We start from the raw sequence: 26330 nt of genomic DNA on the forward strand, positions 1-26330 counted from the left end.
GCTTTAATGCAAGACAAGAGACAAAGATGCATTCCAAATTTTAATACATGAATCATAAAAATGTGTAAAAATGTAGCACCACTGAATCAAAACAATGTCATCATTCATATATCACTTACCATTAGATATTCAGTGCTATTATGGCTCCAAGAGTGATTCACATAAACCTGATTCAAATATAAAATGCTTTATTTAATAAAGAAGGCACGTAGTGGTGTCACAGTAAAACTGATGTGCTTCCAAAGCTGCCCAGTCCATGTCTGCTTAGTCATATAGCTCTCTGAAAGTCACACTCCTGTAAAATATTGATTTATTAACACTAAGCTAAGTCACACATGTATGATAAATAATAACCAGTGTTAAATGCAGTTATTGTTCATAAAAATTTTGGATCTATGAACAGCAGTCTGGAGTGCATCTATTATATTTGCATCTAAATTGAAGGAGAGCTCTCCACTGTGTGAAGGTGCACAGAGCACATGGGTGCATTTCCATTGAGTTTTAATGGCATTGTGAGCTACACAGACCTGTCAGTTGAGCGTCTCAGTGGCAGGTGGTCAGGAGTGGCGTGATGTGAACGCTCAGGTGAATAGGATGTGTGAGGGCTGAGGGATCGACGGACAGGGGAGGGAGGAGTGCGCAGTGTGGAGGACAAGATCGGAGAGCAAAGGGGTGAGGAGAGTCCGAGTCTGCGCAGCTCCTTCACTGCGTGTTCCCTGAGAGACAAAGTAAGAAAAGGGAAGACAAAGACACAAAGCAGAACAGAGAAGAGAAGATGAAAGAGATAAAGATGTCCATGAAGTCATCAGGTAATTTTGAATGTCTAATCAAATAGGCATGAGTTAATGAACTGCCTCAGAACACAGATTATCTTAATGTTTTAATGTTTAAGCATGGCAGCATTGCACTGTGGTGTTCATTCTTCTTGTACTTACGGTGCTATTGTTCTATTATACCTTGTAAATTTAATGCTTTATAAGTGAAAATAATGAAATAGACTGAAATGATCAAGAGGTTTGGTCACCTTAACCTCTTACTAATAAACCAGGGTGCATTAATGTCAACTCAAACCACAGCACAGTTAAATTCTTCAATTAGATATGGTGATGTTTTCTGTTACAAGATCTTTATTTAGCATTTATGGAGTCTCGAGTGTCAGCGCTTTGTAATCGTCAGTAATTTTCAGATACGTGAGAGTCTTTAGGACAGATGAATCTGCACAACTGCGATTTTTTGATACAGTAATATGACAGGCTACTTCAACTATTCAACAATTAACTTCAAGAGAGAGACAAAAGAGGGACTGGTAAAGGAAAGACTGTTTCTAGATGTTATAATGGGATAAGTGATAACATGAGCATGTCTCAGGGATGTTCCACAACATTATATGTAACTATAAACGGTTAAAATGTATGACATGTCATTCAATAATAAATAAACAATTGTAATTGTTGGCAAATCCCTGTGATGTAAGAGGAATAAAACATTTTGAGCCATTCTGTTACAGGAAGATAATTCACATCAGGGTGGTGCCAGTAACTCCACCATCATGGATTAATTTCCTATGACAGCATGTCCTGTTGTGTTTTATTCCATAATTAAATGACAGGTGCTGGACAGAGAATTAAAGTTAAAAATATGATCAAAACATTATTTATTTTAATGGAACCGTACCATTTTTAAGGCATAAAAAAAAAACCATTCCTCACATTCATCACAGTCATAATTTGCACCATGCAAAAAAGAGTCAACAGTGTGGCGCTTAAGGAAGCACTGTTACCTTTCATCACGCTCTGTGTTCAGCTGCCTCCTGGTGGCCTCGAGATCAGCCTCTAACAGTGCTGACCGAGTCCTTAGCTGAGCCATTTCTCTGCTTTGAGTGCTCCTGAGACAACAGCAAACAAAAGAGTACAACAGAAGAGAATATAAATGAATGGAACAGACTCCAGTTTATTATTAGTAACCTCAAACATTTAAGAGGTACTCGTAAAACAGGTGACTTTTGTCACTGGGTTGAATATACTGTAGATCCTTCAGAAGGGATGGTGGAGAGGAGAGTAATGTCTACTAATACAGTGGGCAGTGGTGGCTCAGCAGTTAAGACGTTGTGCTACTGATCACAAGGTCATGAGTTCAGATCCCAGTATCACCAAGCTCCCACTGTTGGGTCCTTGAGCAAGGCCCTTAACCCTCAATAGCTCAGCTGTATGAAAGAGATAAATCTAACTCACTGGATAAGGGTGTCTGGTGAATGTAATCTAAATGATTCTGATAAGCAATGTGGACAACATATAGATTTTTATGTTCCATATACCACAAGTTACATTACAAATACTCTGCAAACTCTGGAAACTACACAATACATCATGCATTTCGGTTTGTGATTAATAGCATTTTTGTAGCTAATCCTGATTAAAACATTTGTTCATTTGCCACTGTGCTAGTTTTGCAACGTTTAGAATTGCACAATTCAGTATAGTGCTATTTACTCTTGGAGTATGGTCAGAGCAGGTTCAATTCAATTTCAATTCCGTGTTTATTTGTATAGTGCTTTCACCAATAGACATAGTCAACAAGCCGCGTTATCGAAATCCAGATGTAGATTTAAATCCCTAAGGAGCAAACCTGAGGTGACAGTGGCAAGGAAAAAAACTCTGAGACATCATGAGGAAGAAACCTTGGGAGGAACCAGACTCAAAATTGAACCCACTGCCTTCTGGGTGATCCCCAATGGGTATTTTATGCTGGTGAATTTGTATTATTTGTAGCGTGTGTGTATGGTTGTGTGTGTATGAGCTTGTACTCACGCCTTGCTGTCAGCTACAGTGAGTTTGTCCCTGAGGAGCTGGATCTCGACAAGCCTCTCCTGAGAGCTGAGTTGTCTGTGTAATTCTTTCTCTCGCTCTACTGCTAGCTGCTTCCTCAGGAGCTCCAGCTCAGAGCGACACGACTCCAGCTCCTGCTGGACCTGACGATCACACACACACACACACACACATAAAGATTACCTTAATGCAGTGGTTTTCAAAGTGGGGGCCGCCAGGGAGTGCCCGGGGGGCCTCAACAATTTGGTGTGAAAAATAAATAAATACATGATTTTCTCTTTCTCACTCTCAGACAACCACACACACACAATCAATTCCTAATCTAATGCAATGTAAAGATGCAAGATGTAATTATTAATTTTAAAAAAAGGGGGATATATTCAGAAGTCTGTATCTTTAATGTTTTTTAAAGACATCTTGCAAAAGGGGGGCCTCGGTCAAATGTTAATGCCATTTGGGGGGCCTTGCCCTGGAAAAGTTTGGGAACTACTGCCTTAATGCACCAGGTAAATTATACAGTATTACTGTGACCAATATTGCCAAAATGTTGGATAGTATTTGTGGCAGTTACTTTTTCATTATTGACCTCCTTGGCTTTCTGTTTTAACTTCACACTGTAAATCAGTCCCTCCGAGATTTTGTGCAAAATCAAGCAAACTCCGCAACATTTGAGGAACTTTTCAGCAATTTTTCAAAATTACTGCAGATTTTCCACAGATTTGGGCCAAGGCGCGTCATGTGACGTCATCACGACACGCATTCAGCCGAAGCCCTCTTCGATTTACGTGTGTCGAACATGAGTGCAGCTAAAAGGTCCCATTTACCAACAAACAACACTGTCACAACAAACAATTTTGTGGAATTGCACTTTTGCCAATTCAAGTAGTTTTCTGAAAGAAAAAAAAAAGCACAGAAAACTCTGCACCACAAATTTTGCAAGCACTTTTGGCCTTAACAATCCTGTAAACTATAGAAATCCTGTACAGACTGGTAAATCATGTGAACTATACCTACATTATATATTCCTATATTAATATATTACTGTTACTGTATAATAGTTCACTTTATATTATTCAGAGCTCTATGTAAATGTATAAATACTAAAGAAACGAAGCGGCGCTATGGAAAACCATACAGACAGTGTTCTGGTGTGTTTTATAAGATTGACAGTGTTCTGACAGTGACACTATGCACCGTTTCTCTGCCAGCGTCCAGTTTGACGCAGAGATCGCGGGTCTTCTCCAAGTCGTGGTGTGTGTGTAAGTGCTTGCTCTGAACTTGCAGCAGCTCTTCCTCCTGTTTCTCTAGTGTGGACTTCAGCTGTTTGAGCACAGCACTGCAGCTCTGCTCAGCACTGAGAGCCTGCCAGAGAAAGAATAAGAGACCGCCGTATTGCAATTAAGTATATCCCTATTTTAATGATCTGTTCACTACCCAGCAAATGCTTATACCATTCACCCAGACCTATATACGACAGTGACATTTATTTTACAAACATACAATATGTCTTTATGTTCATCCTAATTATTAGCAAAGTAAATATTATCTATATAAAGATACACAAAACCCATTCACAATGTTGGGGATAACCAACACAAATAGTAGCACACAAAAATCTGTGTTCATAGTTTGTTACAAAGCACTGACGCTGGAGACTCCTTCCACAAATGTTAACATCTCCTAACAGAAACCCTCGCCACATACAATAAATGATTTGGTTTGTTACTTGACTTAGATTATGTGGAGCATGCCAGAGAATTAGCTGTTACTATAGGAATGAGAACATATCAGAACGAGCACATTAATACAAACCTGCGATTAGTCAAACTATCATTATACAAAATAATCCACCTTCTCACCAATCAGATTTGAGAATTCCTCTGTATTATGGTATAAACCATGTTAAAAACATTAGTCATTTATAATGGAATGAAAAATGTAATATAGACACATTTTGAGTGTATTTTTCTCCCACCTCTTTCAGACTGCTCTCCAGACTTTCTACTCTCTCTCTGAGCCTGCGCTTCTCTGAATCTGAGGTTCTCAGCGCCACTCGACACTCCTGCAGCGCCCTACAGTCTCGTTCCTGCTCAAAAACAATGTCACAGTCAAGACAAATCGCAGTGATATACTCTAGACCACAATCCCTATGAATACTTTTGGCTCACGATGGCTTTTCCCAAAGTGATGGGATGCACAAATATATTTTGGACATGAAATAATACAACTATAAAGCCTAAAATGGTCTTAACCCTTGTAACAAGATGTGTTTAATTAACCTTGGAGGACAATAGGTCTTCGATACTGGAGATGTCAGACGCATAGTTTTGCATTTTCCTTTCCAAGACCTCAATCTCACGAGCGGCCTCATCTACTTTGAACTGCAATGCCTGAAACAGAGCGAACGCCAATGGGGTTACATAATATCCTAAACCAAATGAGTTAATATTCATTCATTCATTCATCTTCAATAACTACTTTATTCTGGTCAGGGTCATGGTGGATCCAAACTCTATCTTGGAAACACTGGGTGTGAGGTGGGTATACACCCTGGATTTTTTTTTTGTATTAATTAAAGAACAATACATACATTTATCCATTTCTAAGAATGTCAGTGAAGTTAGTTCCAGTTATCACTTATGTTACAACAGCTATAAACCATCCTTCCCTCACCAGACTCTCTCTCTCTTATAGTTAGACTCATTTTCGATGAGGCCCTTGAGTGTTGGAAATGACACAGCTTTACCCCTGACAGTTACAAAGTGCTGACACTGGAGACTCCTTCCAAAAATGCTAAATAAACATTTCCTCACAGGAAGCTTCAAAAGTGATTCTCTGACCTTGTTGTCTAGACGCACTCGGTCCATCTCGTCTCTGAGCTGTGTGTTATCTCTCACTGTAGCATCTTTGAGCTTCAGTACAGCATTCAGCTCATCTCCTGAATCCAACAGCTTTCTCCTCATCACGTCCAGTTCTCGATCCCTGCTGCTTACTGTCTCTTTCGCAGCTCTGGAGATGTAATTCATGTAATATAGTATGAAGTCACTGTAATATTGCTTTGTGAAATTATAGCATTGACATGAACCGACAATACACACAGACACACATACGCCAATTCACCAGTATTATATTAACTCTACACTAAGCTTAAGACAATCTTTCTGTGTATATGAAAAACTCTTACTGTACTAATAAGAGATGTTTATGGAAGGAAGACAGACCTTCCTTTTAGGATATAATGAATCATGGTAATATTTACATATTTACGTCCTATATTTACATTATATATAAGATAGTAGGGTCCTTTAGGTTCCAGGTTGTGATTCAGGAACAAAATCAGAGCAGGTACAAAAAATACTGTGGTATAAGATTATGAAATCAAAATAAAAATCAAAGATCACTAGCTTTTTAAATGTTAAGAAATATGGAGTAGTTACTCACTCTAGAGTAGTTTCCAGATCTTCAATATGTAGGTTCATATTGTGGATGGAGTTTTCCTGAAAGCAGTGGAATAGTAGTGAATATATGTAAGAAAGGCAAACCCTGACCTGGTAAATGTATTTGACCAGTGTGTGTGTGTTTACATGTTCTCATCTGTTGTAGTGAAGCATGAGAGAGTGTTGTTGTTGGTCAAGTTGGCTGTGTAAAGTATGTGTGATTAGACCAAGAAAATAATCAATGACCGGGTGGTGTGACATGAAACAGAAGATGATTGGTCAATAACAGAACTTCCCAAAGTGTTTTTCTATTACCGCAATGATTTGCCAATACTAACAATTTTACTTATTTAAGAAGGACATGTTGTACACCTCTGGAGGCAGCATGTTTGCCTCGCACCTCTGGGGTTTGGGGTTCGAACCTCGCCCCATGTGCACAGAGCTTGCATGTTCTTCATGTGCTTCAGGGGTTTCTTCTGGGTACTCCGGTTTCCTCCGCAAGTCCAAAAACATGCATGATAGACTTATTGGCATTTCCAAATTGTCTGTAGTGTGTGACTGGGTGTGTGAATGTGTGTGTGATTGTGCCCTGCAATGGGCTGGCACCCATCCAGGGTGTCCCCTACATTGTGCCCCTAGTTTCCTGTGATAGGCTCCAGGCTCCCCCAAGACCCTGTGTAGGATAAGTGTTATGGAAAATGGATGGATGGATGGATGTTATACTCCCCCATCCTGAAGACTTTCATGTGGTGGAAAACCTAAAGTTACAGTTTTATCACTGACAGTTACAAAACACTAACCCTGCAGCCTCCTTAGAAAAACGCTAAATACAAGGATCCTTGTAGAAATCGTCACCATATCAACAATTAAACATGCTTTTAATCCGTTCATGTGATTAATTCACACAAGTCCTTCTGAATTATCTGTTACTATGGAAACGATAAGAACAAGAACATTAATATGAACCTGTGATATGAATTATAGCCGCTATTATTGTCAGAGCTGTCCACTTATAGGAAATTAATCAACACCTTCTGATCAATCAGTCCATTCAGGATTTTGAGGAATTTTTTCTGTAACTGTTGCGGCCAAAAATGCTTTTTTCAAAACTTGCGACGCAATTTGTGCACTTTTTTGTGCTGTTATGTGAAAAACAACTTGAATTGGCGAAATTGCAATCGCACGAAATAGTTTTGCAGTGATGTTTGCTGGAAAATGAGACCTTTTAGCTGTACTCATGTTTGACGCCCATGAATCGAAGGGCGTCTTTGGCTGAATGCTCGCTGTGAGCACGTCACATGATGTGTTGTGATGACGTCACACGCCATGTCTTGACCCAAATCTGCGGAAAATCTGCTATAATTTTGAAAAATTGCAAGCGCCTGCGAATATTGCAGAGTTTCTTTGATTTTGTGTTAATTTCTGCGATCGCAAAATCACAAAAATCCTGGAGGGACTGACCAATCAGGACTGAGAATTCAACAGTGCAGTATATAGTATACAGAATAATAACACTTCTGAATTAACGCTGGCATTTCTAAGAACATAACCTCATAGTTATTCTGTTATTGAATTCCATAAGTGTGTATATACATACATGCATATTACTACAACAGGTTCTGTTAAGTGTGTGTTTATGTGTGTGTGTATGTGTATGCAGTGATGTGTGGTTACCTTGTCATCCAGATTTTTGTTAGTGGAGTAGAGCAGGGCATTCTTTCTCTCCAGCTGTTCCTGTAGAGTATCTCTGTGCTGGTGCAGTTCGGAAACAGTGTTCTGCAGCACATTCAGTTCCTCTTTGAGAACCGTTACCTCCTTCAGCAAAGACTCTACACATATATACACACACTGTGAGTAACATACACACCACTGTGTGATAAAAAATAAAAAAGTTCAAATCATACCAGAATGCCACCCACCTTAATTCAAGGGTTTTTACATCTACACAGGAATCACTATCATGTTTTCTACATATTTGTGCAATTTCAGGGGACAGAAGAATTACAAATCAGTTAACAAAAGGCTGAGAGCTGAGTCTACAGGGTGTCCCAAAAGTCTCCATACATTATATATATATATATATATATATATATATATATATATATATATATATATATATATATATATATAATACATATTTTCAGATAGACTTTACGAATGCGATGGATGAGATGGACTTTAACAGGAAACATGGCGAGCCCAACACACAGGACACTGTTACCAAACTTATTAACAAATTCAAAAAGACTGGTAGTGTTGCGGACCGACCGAGACGAAGATCCAGCGACGAAGGTCCAACCGACGTGGTGCTGGCACACATAGTCCCCTACTGTATGGAGACTTTTGGGACACCCTGTAGCTCGGATGCATATATGCATCTGGACTTGCTATTATAGATAAACATGTGGACATACTGTAAGTTCATGAGAAACCACTGATGAGAAGCACTGGTGAACCAAGGAAGACCACAGTAATGGAAAACCCAAGAACTTTTTCTAAAATGTAAACCTAATATTTCCGGGTCTGCCATAATGAACTTGTTGGAATAATTTTGTTGTGATTAGACTTAAAATGTTGTATCAGGTGAATCAGAACATTGGGCAAGTGTCACCTCCTCATAATCGTCGTAACTAAAGCAAGTGTCAAATAAGTGTCGCACTAAAGCAGTTGTTCTACAATATTTTAACTTCAGAATGGGTTTGTATAGAAAGAGTGAATTGTTATAAATATTTAGGCAGATAGATTGATGAATAATTGGGTTTTAACGCACATATTGAGAATCTTTTTAAAATACTTAGACCAAAATTAGGCTTCCTTTTTCATTTAAAGAAATGTTTTTCTTTTGCAGCGAGAAAGAGAATTGTGCAAAGGTCTTTTCTTTCAGTGTTGGATTACGGTGATATGATTTATACGCATGCGACTTTATCCTCACTAAAAACTTGGATTGTGTATACCATGAGTATACCAGAGTATTATAATGCTGGAAATACACCCATCTTTCAATATTTAAAAAAATCTTTACAGACCAACCTGAAGGAAACATGTACTTGTTTTAAGTAATCTTTGACCTGTGGTCATGTGAGTGTTGGATATAATTCTATTTATGCGTTATTTGTTTTATGTGTTGCATTTTGCATTGCGTGTTGCATTGTTTACATTTTTTATGTGAATAAAAAGGAAGAAGAGATTTTATATCTCAATGGGACTATCCTGGTAAAATAAAGGATAAATAAATAAATAAATAAAATGCCATGCAATTATAAAACCCTTACCGTTCCTTTCATCCAGCTGTTCATTCTTTGTCTGCACTCGCTGCAGATCTCCAACCCTGTTAATCAGCCGCTTCTGAGTCTCACTAAGAGTATTCTCTGTTTGAGCGTTAGAAAGCCTGCCAAAGTTACAGGAACAGAGCGAGCTCATTCACTGCTGCAATAAATCAAATCAAATCACAAAATCTAGCCATGACAAAAACTACTTGGTAACTGATGTGGATGAATTCCTAGCCTGGGGGCCAAGCAGGTTCCATGTTCTGGATATTAGTTGTTTTTATTCATAGTTGCCCCTGTATAGGCTAATATACAAAATTTAAATGGCCAATTTAATGGAAACGTTAACAATGTAAAGGTACGTTCTATGTACTACGAAGTTTTATGTACAGTGTACTATAACGTTGCCAGTAAGTGTTCGTTGCCATTGTGGCCATCTATCTGCGGCAAAAGTGAAAGCGCCGGAGTGTCTGGGTCCACAAAACATTTTGCACTTGCAGACAGCATGGCAGATCACGGATCACATGCGCTCTACTGTCCTCACTCTCATTGGTAATCACTGCACCAAGCCACTCCAATTTGCATAAAGTTCTTTTATAAAGTTTTTTTCTCAACTTTGTCACGTTGCTGGGCACGACTAGATCTAGTAACCAACGGTCGATCAACTACAATTAATACTACTACAACTACTATTACTTCTACTACTAATACTACTATTACAACTATGGTTACTACTACTATTACTACTACTACTATTAAAACTACTACTACCACTATTGCTAGTACTATTACTATTACTACTACTATTACCACTTTTACTATTATTACTGCTACTATTACAACTACCATTACTACTACTTTTACTATTACTACTACTATTACAACTATTACAATTACTACTATTTTTACTATTACTACCACCTTTACTATGCTACCACTACAATTTCTATTACTATTACTACTACCACTATTACTAGTACTACTACTATTACTACTACTATTACAACTACTATTATTACTTCTACACAATCTGACACTTCTGAAACAATCAACCAATCACAACACTAGTGTCAGGTGCAACTACTTTTATAAATATTTTTAGAGTAAAGAAATAAATAGTGTAAATAGTGGTGTGGGCTAACCTGAGCGTGCTGCATTCATTCTTGAGGCAGCTGAGTTCAACATCAGTAGCAGCAAGCTTTCTGCCCAGCGTTTTCACCTCCTCCTCCAGACCCATCATAGACTCCTTCATCTGCACCTGTCTGCTCTTATGCTCAGCTCGTTCCTGCTCCAGCTGTGTACATACATCATGGTTTAACACAAGTAGAACTACCCAGGAATTTTCCAATAAACCAAAGTATGTCTGTAAATATGAGCTGTATCCTGACAACAGTACGGTAATTTTTTTTATGTGTTTGACTTTTCTTTAACCATTACATAAGTCTTAAGTTTAAGAGTTAAGACCTCTGCATGCTTGATGCACATATGATGTGTGCGCCTCCGCAAGCTTACAAGCTTGCATATAAACCATGATTTTGTATTGGCTGTCACACACAATTGCTTTCTAACAATTTTATTTACAGGTCCTAAGGACTGATCTCAAGTCAGTCATGAAACTTCTCTAGTTAAACTCATGCCCTGACCTGAACTCAGCTAAGAGTGTGTAAAGATTTCAGTGTTTAAACACTTCTTACTGCCAGTAAGGCATTCTGCAGGTCCTCCACCCTCTGCTCCAAGTGAGCTCTCTCACTAATTGCTGTCTCCTGAGAGATCTGAGAAAATACACAGGACATTGTTCCATGTTGGAAACACTACATAGGCACAAACACACAAACACACAGACTGGAAACAACCTACACATACACGTACACAACTACCAATTTTCCATTTATACATTCTCAACATGTGGGACACGGTGGCCTCCGGTGTTGGGGGTTTGAATCTCGCCTCCGAAACATGCAGAGTTTGCATGTTCTCCCTGTCCTAATTCCTCTGGGATCTCCGGTGACCTCACCCAGTCCAAAGACAGAGGGTCACAGGGGAGCCTTGGGCCCATCCTAGGGAACATGGGGCACAAGGTGGGGGACACCCTGTACGGTGTGCCAACCCATTGCACGGCACAATCACACACACATTCGCACAATTTGGACATGCCAATAACCCTACAACTCATGTCTACGGACTGGGGGAGGAATCTCCCAAAGCAACATGGCACACACAAGGCAGAGGAGGGATTCAAACCCCCAACCCCAGAGGTGTGAGACAAGCATGCTAACCACCATGCCCCCCCCACCACCACCACAAATAGCCAATGACTAAAATTTTAATGAAGACAAGACTGACTTGAACCACCTCTATGCTTCACACTTGACCAAAGCTGCCCAAATCTTGATGACTGTGTCTCAAGACTGTTCTCTCTTTGTCAAGTTGCTGTCCTTTCATTGGCCGTCTTGGAGTCTTACTTTCTATGCCCTTTACCCTTAGACTTTCTGGCTACTATTCTCTTTGCTCTTCTTTGAATCTCTTTCTTTTTCTTTCCCATTCTTCAGCTGTCTTCTACAAAATATGGTAAATGGTCTGCACTTATAGTTTGTTTCTCATTCACCCATTCACACACACACACACACACACACACACACACACACACACACACACACACACACAAACCAATGGCAGCAGAGCTACCAAGCAAGGTGCTAGCTTGCCATTGGGAGCAACTTAGGGTTCAGTGTCTTGCCCAAGGACACTTTGGCATGTGGGCCGGGAATTGAACCATCAACCCTGCGATTAGTAGACAAACCGCTCTACCACCTGAGCCACAGCCGCCCCCAAAATATACCACCTTGAGTCTCTCTCTCAGGCTGTCTCTCTCTGTGCTCATGCGGTGAAGGTCGGACATCGCCTCATCTCTCTCTCCCTCCAGGCGTTTCAGTATACTCTGAGCCGTCATGCTGTATTTGGATCTCCGGGACGCCTTTGATTTTAACACCTCACGACGGAGGTCTGCTATCTCTTCCTGAGCCTGCACATAGCAGGAAGAACAGAGAGTCCAAATGTCAGGACATTTCTGTTTTCACTTTAATCTGTTGAAATATGTATTAATTCATTCATTCATTCATCTTCAATAACCACTTTCTTCTCACAGGGTCAGAGCCTATCCCAGTTCCTTTATTTAATTTCATCAGCAAAGCAAGCAACAGGCTAACAATGCATCTCAAAATGTATCCAGGTTTCTATGAGGAAGCTTGAATGATCATGTCTACAATAAAACTAAACCAGTGCATGCTGGAGCTTGAGTTCAGTTCAGTGCGCCCTACCTGCTGATAGTGCATTCTGGTCTTGTCCCGCTCGGCCGTAAGTACCCGAACGTTGGCTTGGATCTCAGACAGGTGGCGCTCGTACTTAACCAGCATACACTGCATCTCGTCCCTCTCTCTCATCACTCTCATCAGCTCTGAGTCGTATGTGCCTCCCTTATAACGCACACAGAAAGCAAAACCATGGATAAAGCAAGGCTTTTACCCTAATATTGCTATCATTATTTATTTTCAAGAAATACAACACACTGCTGGATCCTGCTGCATTCGACATAACCCTGCAATTCAAAATCAACATAACACTTCACTAAATCGTCCTGCTTTATCGTTCGACTGCTGTATCAAGTCAGGTTACCTTCACAGGGGGCTGCCGAATCGGGCTAGTTGATCTTCGGGACTTCAGTGCGCTCTTCATTCTTTCAGCTTCCTCTAAACTGCGCACGGAACTGTTACGACAAGTGTTGTCCGTAAACTGACCTCTTTCTGAAGGGGAGTAGTAAGTGTACTATGTTTGCATACAGATGACAGATATACAGATAAACAGCACTAATTACAAAAATTTCTCTATTCCGGGAAGATGAGGTGAGCATAAGGTGGGAATGCACCCTTGATAGGATGCAAGTCCATTGAAGGATACCATTCTCACACACGCACACACACACACACACATTCCCACCTGGAAGCAATGTTCACCAATCCACCTAACAGCAAGAGGTAGAACAAAACCAGAGAACCCAGAGGAAACCAACGCAGGTACAAGCAGAACATGCAAAACTCCACACAGAAAGTAACTTGGTTTCAGTGGGGAACCTGGAGTGTAACCTCAAGCCCTGCTTCCACACTCTCAGTTCTCAGTAAAACATTTAGCTGTTTAACCTAACCTAAGTACAGGTTGTGATGCTTGTCTGCCAGATTTTTCACCAAGCTGCTTGTGCTGGCTTCTTTTTTTATTATTATTATTTTGCATTGGAAAGTTTAATAACTCCTTTTGCATTCTGGTCATGTTGTATGTTTGCTGCAAGATGGAGACATGAAAGTTGTTTTCATGATTACAGAAACCATGTAGATGCATCTGAGTCTCATGCCGAGTAAAATTAGCTCCCACAATCTGATTCATACATATATAGGCAGAATACAGTGTCAGATTATAGTCGGTCTATTGAAGCATCAAAAGTATTGAACAATATATAATTAAATAACACTGTCTGAGAAAAACACATCTCCACTGTTACTCAGTTGAACCAGTGAGTTACAAGCCAGGACCATATCCAAATAAATATTGAAAGAAAGAAAAAAACCACGGCCGAGCAAAGCAGCGAAGGGACGTACCTGTGAGACCCAGATGCTCCACCTGTGTTAGCAGATCCCTCTGTTCACTCTGCAGCTGCTTGAGCAGAGTCTGGAGATCCTGCTTCTGATCCACCTTAGAACTCAGCTGGTCATCCTCATCCAGCTGTGGAGACTCGGTTCTTACGTTCTCCTTAGTCTGAGTGTGAAGAAAAAGATTATAAAGAGCACAGTTTATCCATCCATACTCCATACTGCTTATCCTACATAGGGTCACGGGGGAGCCTGGAGCCTGTCCCAGGGAACTCGAGGCACAAGGCAAGGGACACCCTGGACTGCATGCCAAGCAATCACAGGGCACAATCATACACTACGTACAATTTGGAACTGCCAATCAGCCTACAGCACATTTCTTTGGAATGGAAATCATGGTACCTGGAGGAAACCCTCAAAGCACAGGGAGAACATGGGTGGAGGTGGGATTTGAACCCCCAACCCTGTAGGTGCAAGGCAAATGTGATACACACTAAGCCACCATACCTCCCTCAGGCAAATTGTAACTTAAAAAAAAAAAAAAGAAACGGAAAAAATGACCCAATTATAAACATGGCTGCTTTTAAAAATGTCCTGATGATGTGCTTACAGGAGACGGGATGATGACAGTATGGTTCTGTGACGTGATCTTCTGGTCTATATTCTCAGCAACACTCTGTAGAAGAGAAGAAGCAGGAGATTAAACGCGTTTTCACAACATATCTGAATGTGATGTTTTCACTGCAGGTGTTTTAAATTACATCATCAGCTCATCCATTCAATTAAAATTGGCCGATATTCAAATTTGGATAATAAATAAATATGTTCCTGTAAGTGTTAATTTAACTATGGATATTTGGACATAGGCCTAATACTAGAATCTAAACCTTAATCAGATGCATTTAAAAAAACAACAACAACAACAACAACAACATTAATACAGGAGTATATGTGTATACTGGTGAATTATGTCTCATAGGTCTACCATTAAGTAAGAATAAAGCATGACAGGGTGTGCAAAGTTGATTATTTTCCAATTACAGCATATCCAAAGCATTTTGTTCCTCTTATACCACAGCAATTTGCCACAGATTACAATGTTAAATGTATTAATCAATCACATCATCAGTTTTAAACATTTATAGTTACATTTGATTTGTGGAATGTCTACGAGACAAATTCATTCTTGTTTTCAGTTACACACACCATCCACTTTAATAGGAACACCTGTACACCTGCTCATTCATACAGTTAGCCAATGAGCCAATCATGTGGCAGAGGCACAGTGTGTGAAATCATGTAGATACAGGTCAAGAGCTTCAGTTAATGTACACATCAAACATCAGAATGGGGAAAAAATGTGATTTCTGTGACTTTAACCGTGGCATTGTTGTTGGTGCCAGATGGGCTGGTTTGAGTGTTTCAGAAACTGTTGATCTCCTGGGATTTTCACACACAACAGTCTGTAGAGTTTACATAGAAGGGTTGAAAAACAAATAAGAAATAGAGTGAGAGACAGTTCTGTGGGTGGAAACGCCTTGCTGATAAGAGAGGTCGGGGGGAAATGGCCAGATTGAAAGGATATAGTAACTCAAATAATCACTCTTTACAACCATGATGAGCAGAAAAGCATCTCAGCATGCACAAAACACCAAACCTTGAGGTGGATGAGCTAGAACAACAGAAGACCACATCAGGTCCCACTCCTTTCAGTCAAGAACAAGAATCTGAGGCAATCATGGGCACAGACTCAAAAACAAAACCCACCTGGCCTTTTCCCAGTCTTCAGCTGTCCAGTTTGGGTGAGTCTGTGCTCATGATAGCCTCAGATTGATATTCTTGGCTGACTCTTAGCTGACTCCTTTTGACATGATAATTATACATTGAAATGATAATAATGATAATGAGTCTTTATTGTTCACATATACATATGCACAGTGAAATTCTTTTCTTCGCATACCCCAGCATGTCAGGAAGTTGGGGTCTAATAAATTATTAGAACAAGCGCATTGATATAAACCATGGAGTCTGAACTTCTGTCAGCGCTGCTGATGTAGAAGGTTGCAGTGGTAGTGGTTAAGACATTGGACTTCTGACCAGAAGGTCATGAGTTCAAATCCCAGCACCACCAGGCTGCCACTGTCGGGCCCTTGAGCAAGGCCCTCAACCATCAACTGCTCAGTTGATGGTAAATGAGATATATGTAAGTCGCTCTGGATAAGGGTGTCAGCCAAATGCCATAAATGTAAATGTAAAGCTAATGAACACCTTCTGACCAATCAGGTTATAGAATTCAGCAATGCTGGTAACAATTAGTGATATCTATTGTAGAAGAGATTGTAGCACATCAATTCTTGCTTGTGTTTGTTTGCTTAAATGGCCAAGTTGAAAAAATTTGCATGTAGGTTAGTCAGTTCCCCAATCTGTAGACAACCTGCTCAGCCTTGTCGTGTTTCTCCAGTTGTGTTGGTTTGTAGTCTTTCAGCTCCCCCTGCTGACTTTCCTCTGCTCTCAACCCGTGCTTTAATGCTTCTTCATCAGCCTGCAAGAAAGCATGTAGCCATCAGATGCAGTAAACCAAAAGCTACAAGATACTACCTTTAGCTGGACTAGTGCCTATGTGAAAACTATTTCAGTCAAGTCAAAACTCTTTATTGTCATGTGCATAGATATTAACTAGCTTTATTTTATTGATCCAATTAAGTAAGTAAGTAAGTAAGTAAATAAAAAAAATAAATAAATAATGAATAAATGAATAAATGAATGAATGAACTGATCGAAGAAAGAAGCAACAAAACAAACAAACAAAATAAATAAATAAATGAGCATACATGGTAACTGCTGAAAACTTTACCTTAAAACAGCAATGTTGTGTTTTTTTTGTTAGTTAGATTTAAAGCGTAACGCAAGCACGGTTGTCATGGCAACATAAAATACATTTGCTGTTGCTTAGACACAATTTTAAAAACGTTTGAATGGATTAAATGATAATTACGTATATATCCATTACCGTTTTAAATAATTACATTTAATCACAAGCTAGTGTGTAAACTTATGCCTTAAATAAACATGGCATAAATCTGTGCCCTTATTCTCCTAGTTTTTTTTGTTTGTTTGTTTGTTTATAGCTATCTAACATACCAAAACAATATTTTGTAGATTTCTGTTGTAAATATAAATCGCATTACCTTTGTACTGCCGCTTGCACACCTAATAAACGCGTTAAGCGGTCACACATAATTCAGTCCGTGAGTATTAAACAGCTCTACTTTGTCAGATAAATCCTGACCAATCAGATGTAAGCATAAAACGACAGGAAATGGTGTCTTAAAGACCACGACCAATTAGAGAGCTCGTTCTTGTCAAAAGTGTATTTTTCGTTGCTTTGACGACGTAGCGTGCATCACTAGCAAAGTTTCATTTAGGTCCATGATTCAATTTTAAATGATACACACTCTTAAACATTACACCAATAATAAAGTCATAACTACTGCAAAATAATTCTTATCCACATAGAGAAAGAGCACACACCCGCTCCCATCACACTACACTTCTTCTTTTGTTTCTCTTTCTTTCTTTTTGTTTCTTTTTGACCAATTATTGTTTACACGAAAGTTAACTTTTACTTTAATATGCTTTAGTAGGCTTTATTAGGCCTAATGCTAATGTGTGTGTTTGTGTGTGTGTGTTGTTTTTTTTTTTTAAAAAAATAAACATAATATCCTTCCTACCTTTTCTTTGTCTTTGTTAGCCAATCCAGCCATAGAAACAGGCAAACTCACAATCTTTTTTGTTTGTTTTTGTTTCTGTGAACCTCACTTGATGTCTCTGCAAGGCGCAGGTACGTGATATGTCATCACATGAGTCGGCTCTTTGACTCGGTTCTTTTAGGTTAGTGCCGACTCGCATATACCTTATGAGCCTTTACTGTAGATATACACAATGCTGCTACTCTTGCAGTGCAATTTACTTTTTTAAAAAAATGGTGTATGTTTTGTACCTTTAGTATATAACTTTTATAGAACTTTTGCCTGTGGTGTACCTTTAATCAGCTTTAAGAGTAGTGGACTTAAAGGTCCAGTTAGATACCTTCATTTATTTCCCAGGCTTCTGAGTAGCATTAGAGTAAATAAACTAACCAGAAATTAACATTAAAGTGATAAATTAACCACAAACTAATATTAAAGTGATATATTTACAACAAACTAGCATTAAAGTAAACGGGAATACCACAAACTAACATTAAAGTGGTAAATTAACCACAAACTAGCACTTTTGTAAACAGATTATAGTTCAATTTACACATCTTTATGGTTCGACGACAAGAAGGTAAATCCAGCGACACCTGCAGATGGAGCACGCGAACCTAAATTACGACCAAAATGCCTCATATTTCCTCTAAAAGTCCACTACATAGGGTGTGAAACAATGTCCTGTGCTCCCTATGTGGGGCGCTGTGTGTTAAACAGGAAGCGATTCGGGATGGAACCCAGAACTTCCACAGCCGCAGGAGCAGGAGGGAGGAGGACGTGCAACACCGTGAACGCGCACTGGCAATCCGCTATATTATTAGTGCTCCAGTCCTGATGAACTGACTCTTCGGGCACATTTGCACTGGAATAAAAACCACAGCATCAGGGATGAACTAATTCACAGTGGATTTTATTTATTTATTTATGTATTTGTTTATTTATGAAATCTGTCCATGGATCCCTCTTTCACTTTGGAAGCTTTGGCGTGCTGTCGATAAGAGCGGATCAACACCAGCGTTTTCCTTTCCTTTCCTTTCCTTTCCCTTGGATTTACTTTAGATTGGGACTCTGTACAGATTTCTTTTCAAAACTGGTCGTGAACACCAGATGTGTGGTGTGTGACACCGCCAGGCTTCGTGCTTGAGCTTGTGTTTGTTTACACGGTCATGTTAATCAGCTCCGATGTAAATAAATGGGAGGGTGTTGATGTAGTTATCTGGCCAACTCAGACATTTTCTAGGAGTAAGTAATCTTTGTAAGAATGACTTAAAAGTGACCTCTAGTCAATCCACAATGCCCATGCGATAGTGTAACCCCACCTGAACAATAGCAAATGCACTAGTAGGTGCGTCTACGAGACCTTTTCCACGGACAAATATCAACTCTTCTATCGGTCAACTAAACACTTTGTTGCCACCATGGCTTTCTTCAATTTTCGGAAAATCTTCAAGCTTGGTCCGGAGAGGAAGAAAAAGCAGTACGAACACGTCCACAGAGACGTGAATCCGGAGGAAAGCTGGGAAATTGTCGGGGAATTAGGAGACGGAGCTTTTGGGAAGGTGTACAAGGTAAACAACATAATTGCGACACTTTTATTACACGGTTATACCTGTAAAAAAAAAAAAACCTGTAGAATAAGTGCGGTATCATGTCACATGCTGTGTAGAAACCTTTTTAATATATAGGCGCAGAGTTGTTTCTGTTTTTAGAGAGGATGTCACGTGATTTACTGTCTGGTAATGAAGGACCGCAAAGTGCGCATGCGTCACAACAAAACACTCAGGTGCTCAGGTGTTCACGTTCTCTCCAGTGTGGACTGGCACCCCATTACACTCCACTACTCTCAGTAAGGGTACATCTTTGTACATCAACCTGTTAAAGTGTATTTATTTTCTAATTAAAGGTACATCAGTGGTTTTTAAAGTCCCCATGAAATAAACTGACGTTGTGTGGCTTTTAGTATGAATAGCCTTAAGGTCATCTTTAAAATAAAGACACAATTCGCATTTAGAAGATATATGCGTTCAAAATGTACAGTCTCTCGCTGATGCAGTATGGATCAACAATTTTGATGACGTCTTTCTGCACGTCTCGTCAGATTTTCTGTCCAATCAAATGCTCTCTAGAATCTTTTAGTACTAAAAGTATTGAGACAGTCTTCAGGGACGGGTAAGTAGGAGGCGGGAACCGGCTGAACCTAAACATAAGTAAGGAATAATTGATGACGGGCTGTTGAGTTTATTAAAAAATAATGCACACCACGAGGTGGTAATGTTATCGGAGTCAATTATTCTGCTTCTACCACAGTTAAATCATTTCAGTAAATGTTTCAGTAAATTTCTGTCAGCCAATCAGAATCGAGCATTCAACAGAGCTGTGGTATAAAGTTTAATAATACACATAACTCAAACATAACAGAAAACACACAAATGAAACACAAAGCACACGTGTCTCTCTTTCCCTCTGGTGCTTCCAGCCACTCCTTTATCGCTCTCTCCCACTGATTAGACAACTCAATGCCAGGCATGTGTCCTCATAGCCTGGCCCCTTCCTCCTTGTCACACTCCTCCGCGGCCAGATTCAGGCCGCCTGCCTGACGTACACCCCCTCCCACCCTTTCGGGAGGGTGGTGCTGCCCTTCCAGCTACGACCTTTGGCCGGCTGGCCCCGCATCCTGTGAGCAAAAGGAAGGGGAGGAAGAGGGGAGAGAGATGAAGTGAGCAGGAGAGATCGCAAGAGGAAGAGAGAGGAGAGAGAGAAAAAACACTGGTTCTCCAGTGCCCAGACACGCTGTCATCTGGTCCTCAGACAGCTGGGAAGCAAACCCCATAACATCAGGCGATTGCACTGGACTTCCTGGCGGACAGGTATAGCTCCTCTCCTCCCCTTTTCAGGCGGATGGCAGCAACTCCTCCGTCTTCCCCAGCATCCGCTCCAGCACCACCGCCACACTCTCCGTAAAGGTTACATTGGTGCCGAAACCCAGGAAAGTGGAGGGACGCCCTGTTAGCGAGCCCTCGCCGCTGTGGGAGGATCACGGCGCAGAGCGCTTGCCAACAGTGCGTCCCTCCACTTTCCCGGGTTTCGGCACCAATGTAACAATCTTTACGGATGGGAAAGGAGGAGGCGGGAATGGCTGAACATAAATATAAAGTTTAATAATAAACACAACTCAAAGATAACAAAAAACACACAAATGAAACACAAAGCGCACATGCGTCTCTCTCTCCCTCTGGCGCTTCCAGCCGCTCCTTTATCCCTCTCTCTGATTAGACAACTCAGTGCCAGGTGTGGGTCCTCACAGCCTGGCCCCTCCCTCCTCCTCGTCAGAAGTATGTACTCTTTTTGTGAAGAAAAAGTACATACTTTTGAGTGTGTATTAAAAGAGTATGCAAGTACTGGGATATACTAACACATCGTTTAACGAAAGAGAAAGTTCTTGCCCGGAAGAGAACACTGTCACCGTAAACACACTCCTTGTTGCATTTCAGCTTTTCTTCATTCATTATTCCTTATATAATTTATACAATATCATTTAATTTATCACTCCCTTTAATTATTTTTCCATATTTCATTTACACCTCTCTAAAATGCATCCTTGAATCCCTAACTTTTGGATACTCATTTCAACGTACTACAATTTGGGACACACGAAATTCTCATCTCAGATACTACATGGTATTAACTGTCAAGTACTATTGTCAACGCTCTTGGCTATTTAAAAAGGGGGCAGAGCCACTCGATATGTCCCGCCCTGACTTCCTGTTTTGGTGGAAATTATGGCAACACATCAAACACGCGTTTTAGCGCACTTCACGGTGACTTTAAGGTCAAATTGTTTTTAAAGGTATACTACACTCACATTAAAAAGCAAAAGCTACACACAATGTATCAGTGATGAGGTTACAGCACCAGTAGTAGGAAAGGAAAGGTAGAGTTTAATACTTTTTCTCACCAAAAGACCACTTCTGATCAAATATCTTGGTGATGGACCATTCTCAGCACAAGCGTCTATACTCACTAGGTAGAGAAGTTGTAATATGTGTTTGGTGGGATTTTGGGAGTCTGTTAGACATATACAAGATGGAGTATACAGTTTTGCAAAGGGATTCAGTATGACTGTCTTTTGAGGCAGAATAGTTAGGTATTAAAAGAGAGAACACTGCTTAAAGAACCGTCATGTGCCAGCAGCAGGAATAGGTGGAAGACAGAGGAAATTCTTTTCTGCTGTGAGGAAATACTACAGGATTTCCGTACTACAGGAGGAGGATGGATTTTGCTTAAAGCAAAAGAGAGAAAGAGTTCCTGGTGTCCAGTTCAGTTTATTTTCAAAGCTGGTTTGCCTCAGCAGTGATGCCATTGTATGCAGACTCACCAGTACAGGGGGGAAACTGAACATCTGTCCTAAACCCTGGCATCATGCACACCAGACTTGCTTGTAAGTAATGAGTGCAACTTGTCCAGAGTTCCTAAAAAGGGAGCTCTACAGGGTGTCCCAAAAGTCTGCATACATTGCCAGCACCATGTTAGTTGTGCCTTCGTCAGTAGATGTTCGTGGGCGTCCATTCTCAGTTTGTCCACGACACTTCCAGTATTTTTTTAATTAGTTAATAATTTGGCAACAGTATTGTGCGTGATATGTTTGCCATGTTTCCTGTTAAAGTCCATCGCAACCTTGCGACAGCTTCCCAATCCAGCCATGAGAACGATTTCAATACGTTCTTTGTTTGTCAAAGGCATTCTTAAAGGCTGTCATCTCAAAAAATTGAATATCGTGGAAAAGTTCATTTTTTTTGTAATTTAATTCAAAAAGTGGAACCTTCATATACTGTAGATTCATTACACATAAAGTGAAATATTTCAAGCCTTTTTTTTGTTTTAATCTTGATGATTACAGCTCATGGAACTCAAAAATCCAGAATTTCAAAACATTAGTAACAGAAACGTCAATAATTCAGCATTTTTTATAATACAGCATTTTTTAGTTCTGAATAGAGAAACATAACATTGAAAGATAAATAGTTAAACACAAATTAATTAACACACTAATCAGTGTGAAAATTCAACCCAGTCTCTTGTTGCTTATTTCCAGCACATTGGATAAGATGAATATCAACATTCTGTCACAAACGTATACCTTGCGTGTCACCCGAATGCTCTGCTTCAGTGTAGTTTAACCAAGCCCACCTCTACCACTCGGTTATTTAAATAGAATCGATATGTCATGCCTAGGTTTGTGCTTTTCACGACATATGATTAGATTTACCAGACTCCTGTAATAAGCCTAAATTCTCCTCTTTTCTGTAAACACAGTTAGGCTCGCAAGTCATGTGGTGATGCAACACAGTAATGTTTTCAACATGTGGGAAGTCTCTGTATCCCAAAGAATTTCCAGCCTTAATATATTCTTTGTTTTGAAAATACCCACGTTACTGTGCCACCACAGCATTTGAAACATTGTTTGCTCTCTAATGCAATGCTTCATTAAGTCCAGATTCATTAAGAGTCAGGACTGAACATTAACATTTTGAGTAAGTAGCATTGGTGCTAGATCTTTTGCAGATATTCGACAATTTCTACAATTTTCAGTAAGAGCCGGCGATTTCCGGTGACATGAGCGACCATTGACGACTAGAAGTGGGCGTGTCCAGCGACGCGACAAAGTTGAGAAAAGTTGAACTTTTTGCAAATTTGGATTGACTTGGTGCAGCAACTACCAAAGGGAGTGAAGACAGTAGAGTGCATGCTGTGATCCGCCATGCTGTCTGCGAGTCCGAATTGTTTTGTGGACCCAGACAGTCCGGTGCTTTCGCCACATATATGATGCATTAGTGAATTTTATATACAAACACTCTCCCTCAGGAATGATTAGTTTTAGCGGCAAGAAAACTGGTTTGTTTTCAAAATTGGAATGCTAGTTGCGCCTCCCACTGATAAATGTTACTATGGCAACCAGTTGACTTCATAGTACAGCAACTGGTGACATGCAGCGATAAAATCACTGTATGTGTAAGCGCACCTTAAAGAGTTGTTAATGAGACTAATTAACTAAGTTAAATGCTTTTCCGTACATGTACACAGTTTTGTTCACCTGCTTCCTGCATGTTTTATTGATTTCAGTCCGAATAAACATAATAAGATGTAATAAACAAAATGAAAAAAACTTCCAAAAGAATAAAAAATAAACAAACAATAATTCCTTCTTACATTATATTGTACTTATCAAAGGTACATTGTGGACAATAAATACTTGACCGTGACATGTAAATATTGCAGTTTATTTCTTATCGACTTTGTCAATATTTGCCATGTTGTGTGCCAAGCTTAACAGTTTCGATGTAATCTTGCAAACACACCTTTATGCCTGCTTGTGATGTTTTACTTTTTTTGTATAAACCTCAAATAAAATGATTAATTTTCTCTCTCAGGCTCAGAACAAGCATTCGGGCATTTTGGCTGCGGCGAAGGTGATTGACACTAAGACGGAAGAAGAGCTGGAGGATTACATGGTGGAGATTGAGATACTGGCATCTTGTAATCATGACAACATTGTCAAGCTTTTGGATGCCTTCTATTATGAGAGCAAACTCTGGGTGAGCACATATAATGTAGTATTATAGTCATTTTAATGCTAATTTGGTCCCATTCCCATACAGAATATTTTATGCCAAACCTTTTATAGCCTCATATTCATTTATCTAAATTAAAGAACATTGCACATTATATCAATTACCAAAAAATAAAATAAAATAAAATAAAATTCCATTAGTATTCAATCTTTTGTGGTTTATACACTGCTCTTCAAACATTTTTGAACCTTATATTTTAACATTTTTGTTTAAATTGCTTCATTTTAAGTACATACCCTAATATATGCAAGGACTAGGTGTAAGTGAATTGTTTGTGTGAAGTTTTTATAAAATGTTTATCAAACTGAGAAATTTTAGAAATGATGTTTATTTGGAATAATCTAGATCTATTCTAAACCGAAATGGCCACTCTAATTAGGCACTTGTAGCACACCATATAATTATGTTTAATAGTTAATACAGTTTACATTTACATTGTTTAGGTCTCTCTTTTTTTGTTGCTTCATCTTGTCGTTTGAAAATATTTTCATAATAATATTGTTAATTATGCTAACATTCATAAATAAAAATAGAAAATTTTATATTATTTATATCATAACTAATCTCTAATTTAAGTAACTGAACTACAACTTGATATTTCATTACAAATCAACATAAGTAATATTACTATTAGAACTTAAATGCCTTTTTTAGTTAACAGTTAATTAGGTAAATTAACAGGTAACTAAGTAAAATTGGTGTTTTGGATTATATTATAATAATAATTATTATTATCTAACATAATTAGCCCCTTCTGGTGATTATATAACTACATGTTGCATTTAAATGACAAATTGGTGTTTTATTTCAAATATTTTCTATATAAACTTAGATATAAACGTTGTTTGTATAAAGTGAACTAACTTTAGATCAGGTAAACTGACAGGTAACTAAAATTAGTTTCAGTTCAATAACTTAGTTCAAATAACCAACTAAGATTATTTTATTAAAAACCTAATTATGTGAGTACAGCATGCTTATTTGATGAAACTCTAGTCAGGTGGACCTTTCAGGGCCTGAAGTATTAAACCTGGATTTTCAAGAATTTTAAGAGGTGAATTCACAATATATTACTTAAAATTTTAATTATGCATATAAAACTTGCATAAACATATTATATACTCACACAATTCAATTTTACATATAACGCATAAAGTTACGTAAACAATTGAACCTAAACTATGACACCAGTTTTAGTTAACAGTTAATTAACTTTATATTAACATTTGCTGCTAACTAAAAAGTGGTGTTTCATTTCATATTAGCCAGCATAACTTTATTTAAATCTATTACGTTTCTAACTTCATAGGTTGACATATAAAATGCTCCATTTCTCCTACTTCAGCCTACTAATTGTTATGATTGCCTACTAGCTGGATTTGTAAACCTGAATTTAGTAGCACAAATCACTGAAAAAAATTAATGCTGGCTATGATAGAACGGCATTAGAACACACAGTGCATCACAGCCTGCTGTGTACGGGGCTGCATTGAGAGTGCCCATGCTGACCCCTGTCCACTACCGAAACCACCTACAATGGGTTCAGTGGGTTCACAATGGCAAGCCTTCAGAGGCAGAGTGATGCTCTGGGTAATGTTCTGCTGGGAAATCTTTGTCCTGGCATTCATGTGGATGTTAATTTGACACGTACCACCTACCTAAACATTGCAGACCAAGTACACCCCTTCATAGCAACGGTATTCCCTAATGGCAGTGGCGTCTTTAAGCAGGATAATGCGCCCTGCCACACTGCAAACATTGTTCAGGAATGGGCTGAGGAATAT

The 26330-nt window shown here is 39.2% G+C and overlaps 2 protein-coding genes across 4 annotated transcripts in view; one reads left to right on the plus strand and one right to left on the minus strand.

The window, feature by feature from the left end:
- Window positions 1-171: 171 nt before the first annotated feature.
- On the minus strand, window positions 172-18027 carry tsga10 (testis specific, 10). Of its 3 annotated transcripts, none has more exons than XM_053615977.1 (20): window positions 17897-18027; window positions 16600-16707; window positions 14776-14841; window positions 14175-14331; window positions 13201-13328; window positions 12846-13001; window positions 12371-12550; window positions 11223-11300; window positions 10671-10822; window positions 9535-9650; window positions 7937-8091; window positions 6267-6322; window positions 5666-5834; window positions 5105-5215; window positions 4801-4911; window positions 4020-4187; window positions 2808-2968; window positions 1781-1885; window positions 528-716; window positions 172-295 (listed from the first exon to the last, which is right to left on the minus strand). In XM_053615977.1, exons 1-20 carry the CDS (start codon window positions 17927-17929, stop codon window positions 265-267), a joined length of 2430 nt encoding a protein of 809 aa, XP_053471952.1. In that variant the 5' UTR covers window positions 17930-18027; the 3' UTR covers window positions 172-264. The 3 variants fall into 3 exon arrangements, with proteins under 3 accessions (XP_053471952.1, XP_053471951.1, XP_053471953.1); XM_053615976.1 differs by having other exon boundaries at window positions 4005-4187; XM_053615978.1 differs by lacking the exon at window positions 17897-18027 and adding an exon at window positions 17354-17387 and having other exon boundaries at window positions 4005-4187.
- Window positions 18028-18676: 649 nt separating this feature from the next.
- Window positions 18677-26330, plus strand: part of slkb (STE20-like kinase b) — a 33451-nt gene continuing 25797 nt past the window's right edge. Inside the window, exons 1-2 of the mRNA XM_053615522.1 lie at window positions 18677-19485; window positions 24346-24510. Coding sequence (XP_053471497.1) covers window positions 19336-19485; window positions 24346-24510 — 315 coding nt within the window. The 5' untranslated portion in view covers window positions 18677-19335. The remainder of the gene's footprint in view (window positions 19486-24345; window positions 24511-26330) is intronic.

The sequence above is a fragment of the Ictalurus furcatus genome, chromosome 26 (assembly GCF_023375685.1).
Source record: "Ictalurus furcatus strain D&B chromosome 26, Billie_1.0, whole genome shotgun sequence".
NCBI classification, from domain to species: domain Eukaryota; kingdom Metazoa; phylum Chordata; class Actinopteri; order Siluriformes; family Ictaluridae; genus Ictalurus; species Ictalurus furcatus.